The sequence below is a fragment of the Triticum aestivum genome, chromosome 7B, assembly GCF_018294505.1.
Source record: "Triticum aestivum cultivar Chinese Spring chromosome 7B, IWGSC CS RefSeq v2.1, whole genome shotgun sequence".
Lineage (NCBI taxonomy): Eukaryota > Viridiplantae > Streptophyta > Magnoliopsida > Poales > Poaceae > Triticum > Triticum aestivum.
In genome coordinates this window covers 743167897-743194010 of record NC_057813.1, presented here as the reverse complement: position 1 = coordinate 743194010, position 26114 = coordinate 743167897, and the positions used below count along the sequence as shown (strand labels likewise).

The 26114-nt window shown below is 45.0% G+C and overlaps 1 protein-coding gene across 1 annotated transcript; it reads right to left on the bottom strand.

Annotated features, from left to right (window-relative positions):
* Positions 1 to 1478: 1478 nt before the first annotated feature.
* LOC123161951 (aspartic proteinase Asp1-like) lies at positions 1479 to 4386 on the bottom strand. Its single transcript, XM_044579759.1, has 7 exons — positions 4259 to 4386; positions 3619 to 3854; positions 3066 to 3302; positions 2345 to 2483; positions 2081 to 2263; positions 1915 to 1984; positions 1479 to 1824 (listed from the first exon to the last, which is right to left on the bottom strand). The coding sequence occupies exons 1-7, from the start codon at positions 4358 to 4360 to the stop codon at positions 1700 to 1702; spliced, it is 1092 nt and encodes a 363-aa protein (XP_044435694.1). The 5' UTR covers positions 4361 to 4386; the 3' UTR covers positions 1479 to 1699.
* Positions 4387 to 26114: the final 21728 nt, after the last annotated feature.

The following is a 26114-nucleotide window of genomic DNA, read 5'->3' as shown; positions in this document are numbered from 1 at the left end:
GATGTTTGAGTACATTCCTTTTGTCATTTGGTTTGATTGGTGATCATGATTGGTTTCAGTTCCATATTTTATTTTGGTGCTTTCCTTTTGCCATTGTGGTGGAATATCATCTTGAGCTTGTGTTCCCTTGAAAGAAGTGGGGTCACAATTCTCTTGTTAAGGAACAAACTTCGTCTTGGGGTATTCCACTCAACTCCATTGGCATTGAACTTTTGTTCAAAACCAACACCTTGATTCTTCCGGTGTGTTCCTTGCTTGCGTACAATTTCCTCAAATTGTTTACTTCCAGCAAGGCTCTTGTAAACACCTTTCTCTATAATTCCCTTTAATAAGCTATTTTCTTGCTAAAGTGTGACTTGGCTAAGAGAATCATTAGTGGAATCTAGAGAACTACTACAAGCAACAATATTGCATTTAACATGGTTATTGTTACTACTAACGGAAGAATCCTTCTTGTTCGTATTGCTAGGTTTTACTTGTGGCATATAAGTAGACAAGAGTAAACACTTGGCAATATAAGAAGAACTCTTCTTTCGAAGATCATCATTGATAGCTTTTAGGAACCCATGCTCTTACTCTAAATTTAGCTTCTCGAAGCGTAGCTTCTCATGAGTCCTTAGGAGCTCTCTATGATCCTCTAGAGTTGTTTCATGAGCTAACTTAAGAGTGTTTAGTTATTGAGTTAGATGCTCAATCTCCTCCTTATCATTGTCATTCATTTCATCTTGATTAGCATGAATACTAGCAATTTCATCATAGTTTTCATCACTAGTGTTGTCAACAAGTAAATCATCATCACCTAGCAAATCATCTTCATCACTACTGAAATCAACATACTCCGGGTGTGATACCTTGGGGCCTTTAGCCATGAAGCATCTTCTAATTCCTTCATTTGGTGAGTCAAATATGTCATAGGAGTTGGATGATACAAGTGCAAGACCGACAACACCTTCATCTTGAATATATTCGGAGTCGGGAGTGATAGCTTCTCTCGGAGTCGTTGTCGGAGTCGGAACCAAATAGCCATTCACAAATGTGAAAATGTAAATGCACAGTCGGACGGAAGGATAGAGCGAGCGTAGGTTTTTTAGGTGAAGAAAACATTCTGACTTAAACTTGAGGAATTGGGGAGGAACTAAGGAGTAACTCCTCAAATATTGAGGAGTTAAAGTTTCAAAGGTAGGGCCTAGTCATGGTTAAGTCCTAATAAAAAAATTATGGAGTTAAAGGTTTTTAGGTGAAAGACCAGAACCTAGGACACTGAACACAAGATTTGACACAGATATACTGGAAAAACTACTTGTCAAAAACTTGCCTTGGACACTGAAACGAATGTAAAGCATAGATATATCACCCAACTAAGATAAAGAAAAGTAAAGAACAATTCAAGCCAAAGATGTAAAATGCAGATTCCATCTTATTACGAACAGGAGCAGCATACTGGTTAATATATTCCTTTCCGCCCATGTGATATGGCATGGTCATCCTTCTCCACTTACATCGTCCAGTTTACCCAGCCATGTTACTGTAATTTTTATCCGCCTATTGCCTATTCTGTGGATTGCAATAGCTTGAACTCTCTTCAGTTCCGAGAGTGTCAATATCTCAGGGTTTTCAAGCCAATAGTAGCTTCCTCCAGTTGGCCAGTTCCATCAATAATGATATATCCAGCTTTTTAACGGATGGGCTAAAAGTTGGATTATAAGAAAATACCATGTAAATGAAGATATAATATACTTAGTGCCCCACTGCATGATCCACGGATCCATCCTAGTTTCCCTTTCTCATTGTCATAAATTACCAACTGATCCTGCATTGTGATATCTACAAATAGAAGATCAAATCCAACTATCACAAAAAGATGCAAGGTATGATCATTTCATAGACCGGGTTGTGTGAGTCTAGACTTTGTACCTCCAATTATGTTGAAGTTAAGTTTGGCCACCGACCCGTCAAGAATGCCCAAGCACACATTTCCATTTTTCTGGCACAAACAATTGATGATATCTTTAGCCTTTGTTTTTCCAATAAAAAGTTTGTGGCACACTACTAGTATTCGGTTGGGTTATCAAATACTTACGGTAACAATGAGGTAGTTTTCAGGAGCGATCTCCATGGCTGTATTCTTCGAAAACATCAGGAAGAGTGATTTGAACTCCTTCTTGATGTCAGACACAGATTTAAACACTTTCTGCCCTTTCCAGCAAAGAGGTAGACTGGGGTCAGACACCTTCGTAAGTGACTTGCTGAGACCAGCTTGGATCTGCAACATTAGCATCTCATTAATGCATTGTTTCCTTCTTCGGATTCCTGGCACCAAGAATGTAGTGTGTTTCAGACCTACCGCAGAAACAGTCGCTTGGTATGGCTGGGCAGCAAAGTACGTATAGGTGCTACCGCTATCAAATACCACCTCCGTTGGCTTCACTCCTAGTGGGTGTTTATCGAAGTAAAGTGTTCCTGAGCCAGGTGAGTAGTAATTCCTGAAAGTACAAGTGCTCTATTACATATGGAATCATGAGAATCACGTAAATCAAAAACACCTACAATTCAGTTTAGCCCTAAACAGATTGTGTTATTACTTTATAACAAAAAAGAGCATGTTTAGTATTCCTAGCTTCTTTTATTTGTATAAGCCACTGCTATAACAAATAGCATCATCTACAACTTCCCTTGTTAAGGATGATCTAAAGGCCACGGGCTGGTTAATAGACAGCAAACAAGAATGAGAGTACCAAATGTTTGTTTGCCAAAAAGCAGCATCAACGATTTGTCATATAAAACGGATGTGAAAAACTTGCCCTCTCATGATTGCGAACGGCAAAAAGGTAACTTCAAATTTAAGTTATTCTCCTTGGTCACGGTAATTATTTGGGAAGTGTGTTTGATGGATGCAATGTCGCTACTCACTGGTGATCAAGAACTAAACTATATACAAAAAAAGACCAATTGTTATTAGAGCTAAAACAAACAAAATTTAAACATCTTAACCTGTATTAAACTTTAAATGAAAGTATTGTTCCCTCCATGAATAACAAACAAACATCATGGATAACAGTGCGTACCCAGATGTGCTACGAGCCATCGGCACCCACGTTGCGCGTGAGGTAGACACGATATCATCCCCAAAGCAGAGGAACCCTCCTCCGTTCGTACTGAGGCAATGGGCAAGTACATTCTTGGTGATGCCTTGCTGCTTGAGCTGCGAGACCAAGCTAACTGATCCCCTCCCAAGCCCAAGCAAGCCATCTGTCGCTGCCTGCACTGCCCCATTCTTTCCCACCTGCTGGTCATAGCCACAGCTACACAAATATAGAAGCAGATATAAAGAACTAAATCCAGCCACCAGTAATGACGCAATGCTTCACAAAGTGCAGTTTTTTTTTGTAAAATTCGCAATGGAGTTACTGAAAGGTCAACAAGAACAAATTCAGTCCCACTAATGGGGCAATGCTCCCCAAAGTGGATGTTGTGAAAGGGCATGAGTTGCAAAAAAGAATGTGTTACTAAAAGGACATAAAAAACAGCAGTCAGTGGTAGTACTGAGGCAATGCTTCACAAAGTGGCATAACTAAATTCAGTCACCAATAATGAGGAAATGTTTCAGAGTGACAATACCCAAAGGTGAGGCTGCGACTAACACGGGATGAATTCCGTAGGGTTAGGCCGAAGCTGTCGGTAACGAGCACACCGCGAGAAGACGAGCTGTCCGTGTACTTGATTTTGTAGTCGCATTGGTGTGGTGAGGGGCACTGCTTGTTGTTAGGGATCTGTGAGCTGAGCAGTGTAGTACAGAGTGAGTCTGCACAGGGCACAATCTTGCTCTTTGTTGGCTTGTACAATGGGTGCGGCACCTGCAATAACCATCAGATCAGACCAAGAGTACGCATTTGACATCAAATCTACTACAACAATAATAATGCATCAGGAAAGTTTTATACTTCACACACAAAAACCCAGCTTTAAAAAAAAAGAACTGGGAAACTCACAATCTTGAAGCACAGTGAAAATAAATCTGAATTAATACCTGTAAGACACCCAACAACCGTGGAATAATTATTTAATCTAGGCCTCATGGCCCATCTTTTAACCCCCGAATGTGGAAGATGAGAATCGAAGGTCAACAATGTGGCATCGTTAAATCGAAATTTTTCTATACTGCATTAGAATATGGACCAGTAACTGGAATTTTGAATGCAGTTATGGTCAAACTAGTATTGGATTAGATTTCACACTGACGCGTACTCTAGTACTCTACCTTGTTGCAGCTTTGGCAGGGAGCGTCGCACTGCAGCCAAGTGAGGTCACTGCCGGTGTCAATGTCCAAGAAGTAGGGCCTCGCCGGATCCCCAATGTTCATGGTGGCATAGTAATGCCTGCACAGATTTATCGATTTGAAAAAGCTGGAATGATAAATCTAGAACGTTCAGGATTTGACCATGGCAAATCGAACATTTCGATGGTAATTTAGTGACACGGTGATGACAAGTTTAGTTGACACGCATGGCAATTTTTGCGGCAAAAAATACACAGAGCTAGATTTGTCATGCAGGTCAACTACGTTCATCGGATTCTTGAAAAAATGCAGGTAACTTAAATCAATAGAGAAGTTCATAAATTCATTCCATCCACGCAGAGGGACCGCGCCTGAGGAAATCGTTAGGAAACCAGCGGGGAGAAAGGTTCGTACCCGGTGGGATATACGTCGCCCTGGAGCTGGAACACGACGGACGTGGAGGAGGATGATGCTGATGCCGACGGAGACCTTGCCGGCGTCGCGGCCTGTGCTGGACCTGGGGCGAAGGGGAGCAGGAGGAGTGGCAATAGGAGGCAGGCGGGCGCCATGGCGCGAGGGGCAAGGTGATGGCGGATTGCTGGAGGCAGGAACAGCGTCAACCTGTGGGGGTTGTTAATACTTGAGTGAGTTTCTCCTCCGCGCGTCCCCTGCACGTCGGGACAAACGCCACCAGCTGCATCTCCTGCATACACATCGTGAGATGCCCTGAATTTACTCGATGCAACGGCGCGTTAAGCAACCGATACTAGACGCTTGTATATGCTCCTTCCGTCGCATAATGAGATGGATTGTATTATATACTCCCGGTAGTACGAATGTTGTCATCATCTCTTCGGAATTTACTCCCATTTTGCCTCCGCGTATCATCCGCTGTTGATAAAACTAGATTCGGAGTACCATGATGACTAGTATATTGTAAGAGATCACTATAAAACCGAATCATTACATGGTCATATGTTCTTTTGTGAATCTTGTGGACGTTGGATCTACATCCAAGCTACTCCCTCTTCTTTTGACGTCAAGAGAAAAGATAACTCTTTTTTTTTTTTACCTTGTTAGGGCATCTGCAATGCAGACCCTCAAATTTGCTTCGGCATGTGTCCGTACACAGGGAGACCAGTCCGCGGACATGGATGTGGGAGCAGGCCATCCAACATTGCTCGCATACATTTCAAGCACCTTTTGAACTAAAATGATTAAATTCGTGCAAATACAGCGGATTTCATTAAAATTCGGAGGTAATTTACATAAAAATGTCGATAGTTTGACCGTTTAACTAAAAGCTAAAAAATATTCTAAACTCTATACCGGACGACAACTTCATACGCGTGGAGGCCCTGCCCTGCCACATATAGCCGTCATCGTCGTCGTCCCTCCAGCGGCGCAAGGCCTTTAGAGGGCCGCGGCAGCCTTGTTCAGAGGCTGCCTGCCACTCGTGGCATAGCCGCTCCGCCTCCTCCTGTGCGGTACGGAGTGCCGCCCCGGCTAGTGCCGATGGCATGGGCAGAGGCTTGGCAGTGGTCTTGACCTTGCCGGTGTTAGAGGTCTCATACTCTCGCAAAGAGATCACTCCTCACCGTACTTGGCGATCTCGCAGTCGATGCGACCACGACGTTTGGCGTTCGTCTCGTTACTGGTGACGGAGCGGTCTAGGGCCCACACGAGGATGAGCTCCGCGTTGTTGAGCACTTATTCCAGCACCTTGTCGGTCTTGGCGAACGAGGTGCGGCGGACGGCGTTGCACCGGTCGTACCACACCCACTGCCACGCCACCCGCTCCTCGTCGAATACGAGGACCTTCGTGCCCAAGGTACCGTCGACACTGTTGTCTCCGATGTAATGGAGGATACGACCGTGTGCCTTCCTTATGGTTGGCGGTAGATCCTCGACGGCTTGGCGGCGGATGCGACAAGGAGACGAATCGGGCCCATTAGTGCGCGTGTACCGGCTGAGCACCGGTGGAGAAGCCGACTGTCCTTCACGCGGCGTCCAATCTGGACGTCATGTCCACGGTCGCGCAGGTGAGAGGCGGGCTCCACCTTGAATAGCCGTGGCGGGGGGGGGGGGGCATCGGCTACGGCTTGATGCGGTAGCGCGGCGGGTACGGTGGATCCTCCTGGACCCACACCGGCGATGGTAGTGCCGGGCCCATCTAATGGAGTGAGCACTCCGTCATGATCTCCATCTGACTGACTATTTCTTCGTCCATCAAAGTCGCCTCCGCGAGGAGGCGTGGACGCTGCTCTGAGTGTTGCTGCAGCTGCTGGTCCTCCTAGTCGACGAAGGAGAGGACGATCTCCTCCTTGCCAAAAGATCCGGCTACAGTGGATGCCGAGGGACTCGGAGAGCACAGGCGGTGGCACCAAGATCCACTGATGAACTCACACCACCACCGCCTGTCGAAGTGGACCACCGCGACTACGGCATCGCCGCTATAGGAGGAGGGGCTCGGAGAGGTGGAGGACATGCTAGGAGAGGGGAGGGGATCGAAGAGAAGGAGGTGTGGATGTGCATCGCTGGAGCACGGCTTATATAGCCGGGACCAGGCTAGGTGAACGGGCATTCAACCAACTTCAATGCGGCGCAGCGGCTGGAGTTGATTTCTCGGGACGCGCCGTCTGTATAGGGGATCAATTGTAGCCTTTATCGATAAATAAGAGTGTTGAACCCAAAAGATCTAAAGGTAGAATTTATATTCCCTTCAAGTTCTATCGACCACAGATACAACTCTACGCACGCTTATTGTTTGCCTTACCTAGCACAAATATGAAGCTAGAAGTACTTTGTAGGTATAAAGGGATAGGTTTGCAAGATAATAAAGAAAACGTAAATAAAAGTTAGAGGTTGTTTAGATAAAGAAACAATTAAGTTAGTTTTCGTAGAGAGCTTTATGATGGAGAGGCATGAGCTAACATACTTTCTCTACTTGGATCATATGCACTTGTGATTGGAACTCTAACAAGCATCCGCAACTACCAAACATCATTAAGGTGAAACCCAACCATAGCATTATGTATCAAGTCCTCTTTACTCCCAAATGCAACAACCCCCTTACTCGGGTATAAGCTTTCAACAATATATATCATTTTTTGGGACTAACCTATATCTATAATTTTTTATTGTTCCATGTTGTTACAGTATCAATCTTGGATGTTTTATATTCATTTACTAGCAACTTTATATCATGTTTTGGGACTAACCTATTGACAGAGTGCCCAACCAGTTGTTGTTTTTGCTTGTTTTTTACTTCGCAGAAAATCAATACCAAACGAGGTCCAAATGTGTAACGCCCTCGATTCAATCGTACACTAATCATACATGAAAATGTCTACAATCAAGATCAGGGACTCACGGGAAGATATCATAACACAACTCTAGATACAAATCGAAATAAAACAAGCTCTATATTACTACCCAGGGGCGTCAAGTGCTCGAATACGTAAGCTCGATACAAACGAGAGCCGGCGGAAGCAACAATATCTAACTACAGACATAAGTTAAACAAGACTTCCTTAAGAAGGCCAGCACAAAAGCAACAACGATGAAAAAGGCAAGGCCTCCTGCCTGGGACCTCCTAACTACTCCTGCTCGTCAGCGGTCTCCACGTAGTAGTAGGCTCCGTCGGGGTAGTAGTAGTAGTCGACGAGGGCAGCTTGCTCCTGGGATCCACTGTCGGTGTCAAAACTGCCAGATCTCAGGTAGGGCGGCCCAAACTGTGCGTCTAGGGATCAATCGTAACAAGGGACCATGGGACATGACGTTTACCCAGGTCGGGCCCTCTTAATGGAGGTAAAACCCTACGTCCTGCTTGATTGTATTCGACGAGTATAGGGGTTACAAGAGTTGATCGACCTCGAGATCGTAATGGCTAAACCCTAGTTGTCTAGCCTATGAATATTATGATAGCCTCTACGGACTACACCCTCCGGTTTATATAGACACCGGAAGGGCCTAGGGTTGTACAGAGTTGGTTTACAAGGGAAGGAAATAGCTCATCCGGACACCAATCTTGTCATCCACGCATATAGGAGCCCTACCCGGACACGAGGGGTGGTCTTTTGCGTTTATCTTCATGGCCCATCAGTCCGGCCCATATCGAATAGGCCGGACGCCCGAGGGCCCCCTAGTCCAGGACTCCCTCAGTAGCCCCTGAACAAGTGTTCGATGACGATGTGTTCGACACGTGGAGTGTGTTTGGCATTGCAAGGCGGGTTCCTTCTACTAAACATTTTAGGTTAACTTCCTGTACAGAGGAACTGTGTCCTGCTCTGCATAATCAATACAACCCTTAGCCACGAAGGCAAGATGTTAAAACAGGAACAACGTCTTGTACTGACAACTTTTTTCGGCGAAGCATCACACTCGATCCTTTAATATTTTGAACCTTTTTCACGCCTCTCGTTTTGCGCTTCAAGGCTTAGCCTCCATTGGCACATCTTGTCAAAATAGAGATTGTCCCCACCCATTACGGGATTCTCATCAATGTGATTTGGGTAACCGAACCGCACCTTACACACGCTTTCGTCGGGAACAGACGAGTTTTATGGCTCGAGGGGGCGGGGGAGGGACGGTTGGTATTTTTACTGTCTATAAGAGGACAAATAATTCTCCTTTCTTCCCCACACCTTCCTCTAGCTTCTTCCCTCCAACCTCCAAGCTCCAGCGCCCAAAAAAGACTCCGATCCTTCCCACCGCCACCACCCTCCCCAGTCATGGCCAGGTCGGGCTCCAAGGGCAAGTGGGAGGCCTCCTCCGTCACTAAAAAGGACGTCAAGGATCTCCGTAGCGCGAGCTATCTGTCCACGAATATCGCACATAGGCTCCCCGACAAGGACCAAGTCGTCCCCACTCCAGGGCCCGGCAAGAGGGCCGTGTTCATCACCCATTTCCTTAGATGGCTAGGGTTTCCCCTCCACCCCTTCGTCCGAGGCCTTATGTTCCACTACAGGCTAGATTTCCACGATCTAGACCCAAATTCCTTACTCCACATATCGGCGTTTGTCTTCGTATGTGAGGCTCTGCTCCGCATCCCGCCACACTTCGGCTTATGACTCAAGGTTTTTCCATCTAAAGCCAAAGGTGGTCGACGGACAACACGCGGACTGCGGTGGAGCTATGGTAAGCAAGCTGCCCAATGCCACATGGCCCAAAGGTGCATTCATCGAGACTGTCAAGGTGTGGTAGCAAGAGTGGTTCTACATCACCAAACCCCTCCGCGCCAACTGGGTGGCCATATCTGACTTCAGATCCGGACCCCCTACAAGGCTCACCTCATGGACCGCCAAGGGCCTTGATTGGGGGTCCCAAACAGAGGTGAAGATGTTACAGAACGCATCACCAACATGCTGGGTACGAACACCGGCCTCACAAACGTGGCTCAAGTGATGATCTTTCGCCGCGTCCTTCCCTGCCAACACTAGGCCTCCCCCATGTCGGAGTTCAATACGGAGGGGCCACGGGCCCTGAGGCGCTTCTTTGGCACCACACACGAAGACATATGGAAGCTGTTCTTCAAGGCCCAAAAAAGCTGGCCGACGAAGACCGCGGACATCGGACTCGACATCGAGAATCCGGCCTCAGAGGTAAGCATTAGTTTTTCTGAATACCCACTCGGCCGATGTTTTAATTAATAGATATATTATCACCCGCCTTCCGCACAGGGCTGGATAACAAAGGCAGAGCGGATCAACTGTGCGGCACCGCTGCCGGAGAACCCAGCCACACCCCAGCTCACTGAGATGCTGGTTCTGGTGCCTTGTCAGGCGCCGGAGAAGAAGGCCAAGAAGAAGGGCAAGGAAGCGAAGGGCGGCCCCCGCTGCAAAGGTCCTTCGGACACTATATCCAGAGAGACCAAAGTCCTCTCCTCCCACGAGGGAGACGAGGAAGAAGAGGAAGAGGAGGAGGAGGTGGAGGTGGAAAGAGACTCCCCCGCAAGGGGAGGAGGAAGAAGAGGATTGCCCTCGAAGACCCGGAGGGGAGGTGCGTAAAGAGGGAAGTTGGCCCTCTCGGACAGTTCGGACTTCGATTTCAAACACGTGCCCAAGAGACCCCCAGGGTGAAGCCCCTAGCCGAATTGTAAGTATTAATAATCTTATTGTTCATCTTCAGTTTACCTGCCTCTGTTATGTGAGTTGTATCATTATTTGCCTTTTAGTGTTCCCTGTGAGGTACCGCACACTCCCTTATCAGAGGGGAACTCCCTGCCGCCCGGGCAGGAGGACAATGACACGCCACCATGAGCCGCCTCGCCTATTGCCATGGGGGACACCGAAGTGTCGTCCCGAAGGACTTCTCCTAGCCGAGGAGGGGCGGGCGAGGCTGTCGAGAAGGTGCCTGAGCTTAATACCTCGGTCGCCGAAGACCTGGCGGAAGCGACCCCCATGACAACCAACGATTGGGAGCCCCATCAATCCGGGCCCCCGCCGAACACCATCCCGGAGACCAACGCGGCTCCGGGATTGGATACGCAGCCCCCTTCAAGAGAGGGGGGGGAGGAGAAATAGCTATATCAGCAACCTCCATTAATTTGGAGGCGGCTCATGCTCTGGAGGAAGCACGACAAAGTGCTTTTGTCGTGGAGGAGCACTGCACCCTGATGGGTGCGGTTATGAAAAAGGTTCAGTCTGCTAAAAGGGGACTGAATGAAGCCTTCTGCAGCCTACTGACAGGCTTTGAGGTATGCGACATAATGGTCTAAAAACTTTTCATATGAAATGATAAACCTGTGTATAGACAGTAGCCCCTGAAGCTCAGTCCAGATTAGAAAAAACCGGACAGAGGATCCACGTGATAAGTCGGACAATAATGTACTGTGCTACTTTTGTAACAGTCATCCATGTTGGCGGCTACCGCCCATGCCGCACAGGTTTCCGAACTGAATCGGAAACTTCGAGTGGCCAATGAGGAACTCGACCGCATTATCAAGCGGTTTGAGGAAACGAAAGGTATGCGGAAATTTTGAATAAGGAATTTATTATCACATCAGAAGTGATATGTATATTGAGTAGTTTAACTCATGGAATTTTTTGATTATGATCATAGTTGGCGCAGCCGAGGTCGAGTCCCTCAAAGGCATGCTTGCCCAAGCCAAGAAGGAGGCAGAGGCAAATAAGGCAGCCGCAGGTGGTGCGCCAGCGCCGGGCCTACGAGGACATCAAGGCCCGGCGCCACAGTCGCAAGGTGGGCGACATTGTCATCCTCGCAAGCGACGAGGAGGACGCGCCCGGGACGTCCAACCCCCCACGCTTCGGCAACCCTGGTCAGGGGTGCAGCAGGGATTGCGGCGGCTCTAGCGGGACGCAGGGTGGTGGCGACGACGGTGACGACAGCGACGGCAATGGTGACGACGAGTACTACGACGACTACACCCAGTTCTACAGGCTCCTCTGCAGGTAGAACGCGGGTGGCGGCCATGGCATAGCAGGGTTTGTGCTGAATTCGAATCAAATCTCCGAGTTTGCGCCGAGTTGGGGGCGATGATTGGGAACACAATTGCCCTCACGCCGAAAGTAATCGCCGGTTCGGCCCTAGACGACACTTTTTCGGCGTCCTCGGGGGCCGAACGGCTAGAGATGCTCTAAGACTTGACCGTCCTCTATGCCCACCAATACTGCCTCCTCGTCCACTACCTCTAGGACTCGGCCGTCCTCCACGGCCACCACTCCTACCTCCTTTTGTGCCACCGGCTCCTCTAAGACTCGATCGTCCTCCACGCCCACCAATAGAGCCTCCTCGTCGAGTCGTTTGACTAGTGGGAGTGTTGGCATCGATGCGTGGCCTTTTGGTGCATTTACTAAGATTGTATCCCAACTCATCACATTAACCACAATTGTTGATGTCCGGTGCCTCCATGAAATGGCTGCTACCAAATTGTTTCATTTCGGTGTAAACAGCTAGATCATCCATGTCACCCCTAAACCTCTTCTTTATGCTTCTTCCCTTTGTCGGCACCATGAGTTCAGGATCGGGGACGATGTGTGGCCCATCATACTCAGGACACTGTGACTGATCGAGGAAGGGTGAAACCTAGGAGCCCATGTCAACCTCGTTTGTTCCAATGTGAACTCATGCAACTCCATGGTGGTACCATGGGATACGTTCAAGTTTCTGAACCTTGCCGCGGTCATCACGTGCGAGCAAGGCCAATGATACATGTGAGGTCTCTCAAAGTGACACCAACGGTTCATGAGGTGCACCTCCTACGCAGCTCTACCGTACGTCACCCCGTCCCTTGTTGTGCCACCCGACTCATCGACTTGGTAGATTTGTTATTTTTCATTGAAACTAATGATTTGTTGACGCGAGGACTTGCGCGCTTGATGCTTCAACCAGTACTCAACTTTGAAGGGAAAATCCATATTTCAGCTATCCATTTGGCGGTGACTTCGTAATGCCTTAGAAAATACTATTGCAGTTGAGCTTGAAGAAAGTATATTTCACTATTGCAGTCACCGGCAAGGAACAGACACCCTTGATCACATTGTTGAAGAATTCCACCATGTTACTTGTCATGTCTCCGTATTTGAAACCTCCTTCATCGTGAGCACGTGACCACTTATGATTCTCCGGAGGATGCATTGTCAAGAATTCTCTCCCTGCATTGTTCTTCTCCAACGCCCTGAATAGTTTATCATAGCGGCTTTGGAATATGTCGGTGTTGAATGCCACACAAACATGGGTAAGATCCTTGCAAAACACCTTACTCTTGCATGCCCGGTAAAAGTTTGCAACGAAGTGCCTCATGCACCAACGGTGTTGGAGCTTTTGATAACCTAGAATGTCAACTTCTATTGCTTTGAGAATCCCATGATGGCGATATGATATGATCCATAAACCACACCTCTCTTATGGGGCCAATCACCTTCATCCTCAGATTACCCATAAAGCACTCCCAGTTGTCATCGTTCTCGAAAGGCACCAACGCAAATGCCACCGGCAACACATTATCATTGGAAGAGTGGGCCATTGCCACCATCAACGTGCCCTTGTACTTGCCGGTCAAGAATGTGCCATCAATTGACAAGATGGGGTGGCAATGCTTAAATGCCTCGATAGATTGCCCAAAGCTCCAACAAGCTCGATGAAACACTCCCTCAGTAGACTCGACCTTATGGCGCATGCCCGGGTTTCGATTAGCAATGGCTCCCAACATTCTCTGAAGAATATTGTACGCGGTGATGTAATCACCATGCAACATTCTTACAATGTTTGCCTTGTCCATCCACACCTTTCCATACTTGACCTCGTACCCGAGTCGTTCGAAGACAGAACTCATGAGGAACTTCAACTTCACAGTTGGATCATGGGATCTCTCATTCAACAATTTATAGCCTAAATACTCGGATGTGAGTTGGCGGTGTCCCTTGCTTTGGTCTGCTTTCTCCGGTGGTATGCACTCGTTGGTGGCCACACAACTATTCAACTCCCATTGCCCGGTTTTGTAGATCTTTCTTCCACAGACCTTCCATGGGCAACCTTCTTTGTCACATTTGATGGTGTAGCGCACATTTTGGTTGGAATGACCAACAATTAAAGCCCTATGGTTCCGGATGCCGTAGTCACTCAACCATATCTTGAACTCTTGAAAACAACCAAACTTGATCCCTTTCTTCAAATGAGCATTCTCGTCCTCACCTGGTGGCCTTGGATCACCCATCCTCGGGCAAGTTGATGGTTTGACCAAACAGAACTCATGCCACCATCAACAACGGCCTTGTCGGCAAGACTAAGATCACGAAACAAAGAGGGTCCTCTTTCCTTGCCATTGATCTTCTTGTAGACTTGATTTTCTTTCGTCGTGAATCCATCCTCGTCCAATTCTTCCGGTGGACCATCATCATCCGACTCATACCTACACATATGTCTATAAGGGAGGTTACGATCCATGTCTTGTTGATGAACAATGACATCCAAGTCACCAATGGGATTGTGATGAATCTCTTCTTGTTCCGCATAAACATCATCTTGAGCAATAACATCTTCATTAACATGAGCAATGGCATCTTCATCAACATGAGCAATGGCATCTTCATCAACATGATCACCTAGAAGAACTATGGCTCTAGCATTGATGTCCTCTTCATTTGGTTGGCTACTTAGTGGTTGGCTACAAGCAATGTGGTCATACACCACGACACCATCATGTATTGGGGAGGACACATTCCGGTTCAAGTCGAGTATTAGCCGAGGAACTTCAACCTTTGTGGCAAATAACTCAAGTGACTTGTCTTGTGATTCCTCAACTTTATCCTTATACACATTCAATGCAATTGAGAGGTGATGGGCATACTCTTTAATCGGGACTTCACCGCTACTCGCACATCATACTTCCCAAGAAGCTTCACATCATCACTTGGGTTAATCCAATTGAAGACGCTTCTCACTTTCATGATAATATCATCATAGCTCGGGCTGGTGTCAAAAACCATGGCCTCCACCCCTTCATCGGCGTTTTCCATTCATGAAAGACGCCTTGTCCAAATAATGCACATTCACTAGTTTATCCATCTAAAAACAATGGGAAAAAAATGAGTCATCCATGGGCCAGCCATTTCATATGGATGAACTACCTAAAATATGCATACTTTGAATCAAACAACTAGTATACCTTAATCATAGCATTAATCCTAACCCTAACCCTAACCCTTCCCTAACGAAATCAATAACCATAACACATAAGCTAGCTTGCCACAACAAGGATTGACCCAAAATACTTAGGCAAACCATAAATGCACCATAAATGCAAAACTTGAGCAAGAACTAGGGTTTGCAAAACAAATTGATTCCAACAAAACTAGGTGATTCCAACCAACCAAATGAAGGGCGGGTGGGAGAGGTACCTTCAGTGATGCAAATGCCTCGGATCCACCAGACAAATCTAAAGCAATGGAGGGGGATCTAGTGGGTGCTTTGGTGGGGGAGAAGAGGGAGAGAGAGAGCTTGACCTCGGTGGAAGAAGATGAGTGGACTTGATGGGTGGTGGGTAGGCCTCACAACCTTATCCATCTAGGACCCTACCGCCGGGGTCCCTGGCGGTAGGCTGTATAGACCTACCGCCAGAGGGTGCGACGGTAGGGCACTTTGCCACGTGAGCAGTCGTTAACGGCCAAATGGCCGTCTAGGCACCTACCGCCAGGGTGGGCGGCGGTAGCATGTATAACGCTACCGCCAGGGTGGGCGGCGGTAGCTGTAAGGGTGAAATCCCCAAAAAAATCAGACCAGGGTCAGATCCTGCTAAAATACACGAAAAGGGTCAAAACACGAAATTTTGCCGCCCACAAACGCCGAGAGACGTGAGCAATTCAAAGATGCTATGGCACACATCGAGACATCCATGAGCTTTAGAAATACCTATTCTTTGGTCAATCAAACAGGCTCATAAATATTCACACCAAGCGCTTCAGAAATTGGAAAAACAGTACGAAGAGGACGGAGAATCGGTCGGACAGGAGGGCAAAGACAGGAGGGTCAGCTATGGCTTATCACACTGGTCCGTACGTATATGGTATATTATTGTTATTTCTCACATCAGGATCTGTACTGAAGCGACGACTTTGGATCCATGGCAGTTGTGGATCGCTTAAGCGCTAAGGCATCTAACCTGTCCTAAAACTTGATAGACGAATACTGTCATATACTAGTGTTAAACTTTCGGGAAGACCAACTTTCGGTACTGCAATCATGCACACCATGACCTTACCAATGCCTCTCTCTCTCTCTCTCTCTCTCTCTCTCTCTCTATTGCTTTCCATTTGTACTTTAAAATCAGAGGATCACCAACCAGCGAAATAAAAATAAAAAACAGAGGTACCCCATAGCCTTGTTCGTTAGCACGATCTACGACATTACTCTCTTACTCACCGGATATTAAGAGGAAAATTACTAGAACGGTAGCCCTCGCTATGCGCCACGGTATCATATTAAGTCTGCCAGATGTGCTGCAAATAAAATTTATGCTTTTATAAATATATAAATTTTGCGATAGAAAATAATACAGACATATGGACAGGAAGAACTGGGCTGAAAGGAATATCTAATGGAATAGACATTTTTTTTGTTCAATAACAATCTGTGTGTGTGTGTGTGTGTGTGTGTGTGTGTGTGTGTGTGTGTGTGTGTGTGTGTGTTTGTTCCTATATTGACATGCATTGTACTCCCTCCGTCTGGAAATACTTGTCGCAGAAATGCTAAAAAATGGATGTCTAGAACTAAAATACGTCTAGATACATCCATTCATCCGACAAGTATTTCCGAACGGAGGGAATAACAATGCATGGCTATAAAATTTCGATATGTAATCCAATGGTAGATTGTATAAAATATGGCCTCATTATGTAGAATTAAACTGCACATTGCGAGTTAACGAAATAATATGTTTTCATATGTAAGAATATTTATATATGTTCCATTAATAACTAAGATGATTTATAGTGATGGCTACATACTTTTGACGAATTAATGTGATATGTTATTTGCAATCAATTAAATTAATGTACTGCCAGACAAATGTGACATTTATGTGCAAAATTAGGATATAAAAATGTTGTTCATTAGGTAACATTAAGTTTCAAATGACTAATGGTTGGATAACATTTACAAACAAATACGAGTCCGGTTCTGCCAACTTGAATGTTGTTTTTCAGCTCAACCGTTCTATATTTTTTGGTTGATTATGTACATTTCCAAACATATAACATACATGATGTGTTACAATGTCAACATAAATTTAAATGAAAATATCATCCGTGGAACCCACAAACTGTACACATATTTATCCAAGTGCTGATGTGCTCATTTCGTTTAGATGAATTTTTGGATAGAAGAACACAAAAAAATCCTCGGCAAGGTGGACACACAAAAATAGTTCACACATTTTTATATCATATCGAAAGCTCTAGGGAAGTTGCTGAAGAGATCACTCATCTTGGGGTGGGCTTACTACATATATGCCTTTAGCAGTTATCCTTTTTGCACTTGGCTACTCATCATTTACTATAGGCACGATAAATGGTACACCAGAGGTGCACCCTTCCATGTCTGTAGTAGAGAAATGTCCTCGGAATGCTCAAGCAAATTACCATGGTCAACTAATCAAAGGAGAAACCAGAACGAAGACAACATCAGCAATGAAGGCATGGAAGAAAGATAGTCCAAGTCTAAATGAGGCCCAAATATCCAAAGGCCCCCTCATGCGTGGATGATACAACCAGTGCGCCAATAACTATGGATACATCAACTTTAACTAGTAGCATTCATGGACTCGTGGCTTTTACCCTTTAAAATGCCAATGATGCTCGGGGACCTTGGTCCCCGTTTCCCAAAAACCATTTTCTACAACACAACTTTTTTTTGTAAGTACACATACACATGTATACTACGTATATGCAAAGCATTATGCTCCCTCCTATATTAATTGTAATTGATTTGGTACAACTTGGTACTAAGTCAGAGACAATTAATATGAATCGGATGGAGTAACATTTTATTTTCAATGGGCTCGTTGTGCCGGATTTTTTTTGTGTAGCTTACAAATTATTATTATTTTAAACACAAATTCATGGAACCGTAGTTAACACATACAAGTTTCCACGTATTTTTTCATTTTTTTTGAAATGTCTAAACACGGGTTTTTATTTTTATCTTTAAAGAAAGGCCTCCATGGTGCTCGAGCACCATAAGTCCCCATTCGATTTTACTCCTCATACCCAACACAACCATGGGTAACCTTGGTCATTTGTTGATGCACCACCCCTATATAAGGCCTACATCACCTTCAATAGAATAAACTCAATGGGAAGGCATTAGGGTTCTTGAACCTGTTAATAGCTATGTTGATGTTGTTCTGCAAAGACTTGAACATCAGTACAATAATGTCAGTTAGTACTAGTGGTTTTAAAAATTTGTACCAACTCTACAATCCAATTAGCGCCTCTAGGTAGATTATTACAGGTGGCGCTAATTGGATTGTAGAGTTGGTACAAATTTGGAGACGCCCTTATGAACGTACGCGCATGTGCATGGTTCTAGCACATGATGGTACGTACGCCTGCCAAGGTTCCTAACTTGTGATCTGTACTAGAGGACTTTATTTTTGATAAAGAGGCTGTCATCGTTGTCGCTTGTTGTGCGTAAAAGATGTTTTGGCAGTCAATTAGGAGGTCCCATGTGATGGCCCGGATCCATGCATATGTTCCCGTGCAAAGAATAAGTGAGCAGCTGCCCAGAGACGCTGAGAGACGTGAGCTATTCAAAGTGATACCTGGGAATATAGCGCAATAGCACAGATCGAGACGTCCCGGCGCTCTAGAAATTGAAAAAGAACGCTATTATTTGGTCAATCTCCAATCAAATAGGCTCACACTTTCACTCCAAGCGCTCCAGAAATTGGGAAAACGATCTGGGATGAGAAAGAACCAGCAGGATGCCCTTCCGTTGGTAAATTATGTGTGCTCTTATCAAGTAACATGGGCCAAGCGAGGTGGGTCAAATAGGTCTAGGGGGGAGGTACACCATTGCTTAGCTATAGCTTATCATGCTCGTCCGTACGTATATGTCATATTATTGTTATTTCCCACATCAGAATCTCGAAGATAGAGATGAATTTTTGTCCATGGCAGTTGTGGATCGCTTAAGGGCTAAGGCATCCAACTTGTCATATAAATTATCACGAATACTGTCATATAGTATTTAACTTGCGGGATAGACCAACTTTCGGCACAATCATCTACCAATGACTTTAATCAACTGTGATCTCTTGATTGCTTTTTGTTTGTACTCGTACTTTGAATGGAGGTACTGCATGACCTGGTTTGTATGGCCTCCAGACAAGACATTTGAGCAGTTACGTATTTCTTTTTCTTAGTACTGTACCACAGACCGGGCACGTGGTGAGCAACATGGTATCATGCGCTTGTCATATGAAAACTTAGTTTAGTGTAACCGAGATAAAGTGTAGCTAGCCTTTCCTTGCGACGGCACATTAGGTTTGGATGCTAGCACGATCTACAACATTACTCTTTGGCGCACTCGATATTTAGATGAAAACCTGGTGGGCCTCCCTATCCGAGGGAATCATCTTTAGTCTGCCAAATGTGCTGGAAATAAAATTTATGATTTTATGGATATCAAAAATATCAGTTAGGAAACAACATAATCTTATGGAGAACAAAATTTATTCTGACACGGATATCAAATGCACAAAAAGCAACTTTGTTTTTTAATTGCCAATTATTCTGTCACCTTCAAAAACAGCACAACAGTATGTGTGTGTGTGTGTGTGTGTGTGTGTGGGTGGGTGGGTGGGTGGGTGGGTGGGTGTGCCCGCGCGTGTTTTCCTGTAGTGAAATTGTAACAATGCATGAAAATAAAGTTCAGATGTGTAGCCCAACGATAGATTGTATGAAGTATTGAGTCGTTGTGTGTAACTGAACTGCAAATCGTGAGTCAACGACATAATATAGTTTCATACAAATATTGGTACTGTGGTCCAGTAATAAGTAGGACCCACCATTATGATGGCTACTTAACTTTGATAAATTCATGTGATATATTATTTGCGATCATTATATTAATGAACCAGTAGATAAATCAGACATTTATGTGCAATATGAAGATATTGGAAACAATGCGAGGCAGCTCTACCACAATGATTGTAGTTTTTCAGCTCAACCTTTCTTTTGCTGGCAGATCATGTATAATTTGAAACTTATAACATACATGGGGTGTTACACTATAAAAATAATATGAAAGAATCATCGGTAAAAACACACAAACTTTACGAATATTGGTCTATGTGCTTAAGTGATCATTTCTTTTAAATAATCTTTTGGCTACAAGAACACAAGGAATACTCAGCAAAGTGGACACACCAAAAGACTATCGGATTTTATAAGTATACGAATTAAACGTCGATGTATGTATATTTCTCTTATCTATGCATTTCATTATCCATTCTATTGTTTGCATTTTGAATTCTCCAGGTAAATTTGACTAATATATTGTGTTTTGAGGAAATAAATAATACTCTCTAGGGGTCCAACATAATTGTATAGAGCTTGTCAACAAGGTCCAAGGTGCTAAAAAGGGTATAACTCAGTCAACAATGCTCATGGCTTGTCAAGAAAAGTCATAGCTAACTATCCTGGTCAACTAGTGAAAGGAGAAACCAGATAAAATAACAAAGTCAACAATGGAGGAAAGACAAAAATGACTATAATGTGGGGGTCCAGCTACTTATAAACTAAGTCTCTGGGTATCTGCTGGCCGATTCGATGGGATGTACAAGGTTGGATCTAGTTTAGGCCTAGAACTACCTTGTCTTCCTCATTGCGTCGGATGTTGAAGGAAAGGTTGTCCCCTCCACTATGTATGTGTGGATATTCAGATTTGCCGCAAGTCAGATGGACGCCATTTTTCCCTAGTCTCTTGGTGTCAACTGACTCGGTCTTCCCTTTTGATGGCTTCTCCAGCCTTTTTCGAGGGGTCCGAGTGACCCTTTGCGCGTTCCCTTTTTGACCGTAGATTGCCCTAAAGGCCACTTCCGAGTTTTCGAGCAGAATCTTCCGGACCTATGCACAACTATATGTGTGTGTTATATTGATACGTCCATTTTGAGCACTTATTCTTATCATAAATTACACATTATTATCCATGTTTTGTAGATGATCATATCATACTTATGCATTCTTTGTCTGAAGTTTAGTGTTCCGACTGAGGGGAAATTGCCGAAAAGGTGCAGAAAAGCACAAAAATGAATCATAGTGGATAGCAAGCTTTTTTGGAACTCGGAAAAATACCAACAAACTAGAAAGACGAGTTTGCACCAGAATAGAACCATGGAGCAAAAATTGGGCCAGGAGGCCCCTGTGGAGAACATTTCTTTCTCTAATCTACAAAGGTGTTTCGCCCTTGATCTTAAGGTTTATCGAACAAGTAGATGCCTTGCAAAACGACCAAAGATTAGTACCTTCACGCATAAACACATAATTTGACTCGACCTCCATCAAAACTAGTAAGATGGTCAATCTTACTAGTCCTACTAGTTAACGGATATTTGCAACTTCTGTTTGGTAATATTGATTGCAATGACAGTAAATAAAGTTTAGATTGTACATGAAATAAAAAAGTATGTTAATGGACGTTGATAGAAATATGGATGAATGGACTGGGATCCATGTTGGAAATATGCCGAAGAGGCAATAATGTTGTATTATTATATTTCCATTTTCATAATTAAGAGTTTATATTTCATGCAATAACTGTTGTGATACTGGAATATGTGATTCAGCGGAAAACTGGTATGCATGTGTGGAATGATAAATGCTAAAGTATATATTCCTTGTCTTGCCTCTAGGACTAGCTCAAGTTTTGCTGCTGATCATGTTTTCCGGATCTTAGGATATCGCTAAGTGTAATGATAGTCCTAAAACAACATTGAGAATATGACTTTAGAAGAACGATCAAATTGAATCGACCAAAACACTTGCTTGTTATGCATTGAGATAATATCGACTGAAATCAATTGGTATAACACGGAGAGTTAGCATGTGTTTTAGTTCCTCAGACCATGAGAGCATCGTAGCCACTTCCTACCATATGATGGACTTTGGGGTTGCTCAAACATCATCTGTAACAAGGTCATCATAACGACAACTTACAGGCTCATCGGGAAGTTTGATAAGGTACTAGATAGCTCGATAGTGGGATTTGCTCCTCTGATGATGGAGATATATTCTTAGGGACCTCTCGGTCAGGGACGGATCTAAGGGGGGACGAGGGGGGGCGAGACCCCCCCCAACAATCGTCTCGTCCCTCGCTAGCGATCGACTAATCACTAATTTTTTCTCTTGCCCGCTTGTCCCGTGCTCGCTTCGCCCCCCCTAATCCCCGTCACGCTTTTTCTCATTAACGTGAAAGCATCAGCCCATGTAGGCTAAAAGCAAAAAGATCATAAAGGAAAATTGCTTTGAAAGGCAAATAGGCCTGTTAACACGCAGCCACGACCTGATTACGTACGCACGTATCGCTAATCTCTCCAAGCCGCCGCTGCGATTGAGACTAACGCCTGCTGGCTTCCGCGATCAGATCTCTCCACAGCCACCATGGAGAAGTGGAGAAGGGAAGGGGGCACCGGGTATGCGGGTGCCGATCCACGCACATGTTGCCGGCTCCTAGCAGACCGGAAGCCCGGATGAACATCAACAACACAAGGGAAAAGGTAGTTGATTTTCACATCAGATTAGTTTGCTTCTTTTAAAATCACAGAGGTATAATCATATGGATTTAGAATCAATTATAACATTCCCAGTTTTTTACTTGTGTGATCCATTGCATCGCAATCAAGAGAAGCGGAGAAGGGTAGGGGACAACCATCGGCGAGCGCCTGATACACGGGGATATTGCCAGTAGGCCGACGCACGGATGAACGGAAACGAAACAAGGAAAAAGGTAGTTTATTTTGAGACCTAGATTAGTCCAGGTTTATCGTTTCCAAACTAATCATTGTTCTCTTTGTACCATTCTTCTTTGATAGCTTCAACAAAATCGCATGCTTTTGCCGATTCTAATTTTGGGATTGAGTTGAATCAGTGAGGTCCATCTCGCCAATTCCAACAAATAAAGAAATTAGGTAATGTATTATTCACCTACATTGCATTACTACAAATTATTGGTTAATAAGATTATCTTGTGTTTCTAGTGTTGTGAATTTTTTTGTCAGCTGTCAATTTTCTTTCAAGTTTTGTTCATGTGAATGCGATGAATAGATAAAAAAAGATAAGTTTGCATCATGCCATCTCCATTAGACTAGAACCTAAGACTTTTTTTACCACATCGCCTTCGCGTATGAGACTTAGTGTGAAGCCTCGCCCCTCCTATGTCGAAATCCTGGCTCCGTCCTGCTCTCGGTGTGACGACATCCTTCATCGTCTGGCGAGACACATGTGACTATGTCACGGTGATCTCGAAACACTTCAACGAGAAAGAAGAACAAAACTGGTAATGAGGGGAATGGTACAGTGAGCTTGGTGATGACACAGGAGGATACCGATGCACCCCGATATTGTAAAGTATTGCAAAGAAAAGGGAACATTGCACGATAACCAAAGGTTCAAGCAAATGCCATTCGTGTAATCATAGGGGTCGATATGGACGTCCACAGTTCCAATATGGGTCATTGAACGAAGGGGTTTCGTTCATGTCTATGATTTACCAAACCTATAGGGTCACAATCGTAAGGTAATCATGATCCGCTGAGGGTTAGTAGGATGAGAGTGTCGAGGATTCATTTATGAAATTGCTTCATTGATATTCAGAATAGTGCGAGTGGAACAGAAAGTGTTTCGAGGTCACAACAAGGGTTTCGAAGAATATCGGGTAATACCGGGAATTACTGATAATTAATCTATTGTCGAAAAATGTTTCCAAAGGTGTTAGATTATATATGATATGCTCTAGTAATTGTTAGAGGGCTTTCATATTTAAGTTAATACCAATGGGCCTTAAAAGGCCAAGTGGTGGAAGGACCTTGGCCCACCAAGGCCCAAGTGGGGAGGCCCGCCCCTTTCCCTCTAGGGGAGACCAAATTGGGGAAGGGGAAGGACTCCCCTTCCCTTGTTGGCCAGCGCAAGGGGAGGGGAGTCCTGCCCCTCCTATTGGCTGCCCCTCTCCCCTATAACCTGTATATAGTGGAGGTCTTGGCCCTTTTCTACACACAAGTTTGGGAGCCTCCTCTAGTTCTTATAGCTCTAGTTCTAGTTGGTCCTAGATGACTAATTAGAGCTTGATCTAGTTCCTCCAATCCTCATAATAAGAAGCTTTGGACGGGGAAATTCTACTGGATCATGCAGACTGTATGCTTGCAACCAAGTAGGGAGGCCATGCTTTCGGTCTTCTGTTCTAGAGATTGTTCGAGGGCGAGATCGTTGTCAACGGTTGGAGGGACTCCAAGTATGGTCTACACCAACTCGTCTACTTCGGTAACACTCTAGAGTCGGTAATGATCATTGGTCCAAACCCTATATGCATCTTCATATTGTTCCTGGGTATTCATACTCAGAAACTTATTGTTTTCTACTACATTTTCCAACAGTGGCATCATGAGCGGTTCTATGAGTAGATGTCAGTTTCGATCTTGATCACATGTGCATGTGAAGGCTAACTTTCTTTCTTTGCTTCCCTCGAGTGTTGCTTCAGCTTAGTTCATTGACGGCATGGTGTCACTTTCACAAGGTTCTGACAATTGATTTAATCTAGCAACAAGAATTATCGCCTTAATTATGTGCATGCATGTAGCTAGAGTTATCCGGAAAATGATTAGGGGACGTCTAAATTTGTTTTGCTCTTGAGGGCATTCTTCGTGATATGCATTTGATCAGGCAATGAGGCGCGCATGTCGAGTTTGGGCCAGTACTCCATGTCCCAGAAAACAGACCCCGCTTTCCATACCTTCAGCAGCGGCTCCTTCGCCTTTTTCATCTTTCCCGGCGTGGGGCACTCTTCCCAGTTTTCAACAACTCATCGATTTCGGGGCTGCTCCTCTTACGCGGAGGTCCTTGATACTCAGCGGCACCATTGAATAGATCTCCATGGTTTCTGCACAAGTTGTCCACTTCGAGCCAACTTCGATGCCCCATGTACACGATTTTCCCAGACCCTCAATCTTTTGTTAGCTGCTGAGACGTTGTATCATCCATGCACCTAGTGCATCCATGATAGTCGTGGCACACCTGGCCTAAGACATATCCACAACTGAGATACTCATGCATCTTGTCATCAGCGCGGATCTCATTCAAAAATACTCTCCTTTGCTGGCGGCCCATGTCTTGACCGGTGCTGTCCATAGCGTGTGTAGGTTCTCTTTCAGTATCCTCAGATATAGATTAATGTTATTTCCTAGTTTGTTTCGGCCCTTGAATCAGCATACTCATGTGTATGTACTTTTTCTTCATGCCCTTCAGGGGGGGGGGGGAGGTTGTACATCCATACAAACACGGGACATGTCCTATGGTTGGTGTTCTGTTTGCCAAATGGATTCATGCCATCGATACTCGTCCCAAGCACGATGTTCATTGGAACACCTACAAAATATCGATATTCGGCATTGAATTCTCTCTAGTGGCTTGCATCCGTGAGGTGTCTCAGCTTTAGATCGTCTCTATCGTCGGGCTTCACCCTATCCGGATCCTACCGCATGAGCTTTGCTTCCTTAGGATCTAGCTATAGACGAGCAGTGATCGGTAACTACCATACAACTTTCTAAGGAAATTTCTGTCCGGCCTTTTTGTATTGAGAAGCATTGCACACCGGATAGCTGGTTTTTTCCACGTGCTCCTTTCGATAAATGATGCATTGCACACCGGATAGAGGGCACACAATTTTCTTGGCCTCCTCAACACTAGTAGGACACAGGTTCCCTGCGGGAAGAAACTTTTTATATTCTTGAGAAGCTCATCGAGGCTTCTGTCGGTCCATTTGTTTTAGCCTTCATCTTTAGAAGTCCGAGCATGAAACTCAAGGGGATCACCTCGGGATCACAACCATCATACAATGGAGTGTTCAAGTCTACCTCCAGTTGCGCCAGCTTGGCCTCCTCTCTAGAAGTAGCTCTATTGCTAGTCCTCTTCTTATGAAACAGGTGTCAAACATGAGGGTCCAGCCGGCTGAGCTTAGTTGCGACGAAGGTTGCAGCGTGTCTGCGTCTTCTCCGCCTTGTCCGGCCTCTTCTCCGCCGCCATGTCCGGCCTCTTCTCTGCCTTGTCTGGCCTCTTCTCCGCCGCAATTATCGGTCATCTATTCGTTTGGCCCCATGCCGTTCTAAGCT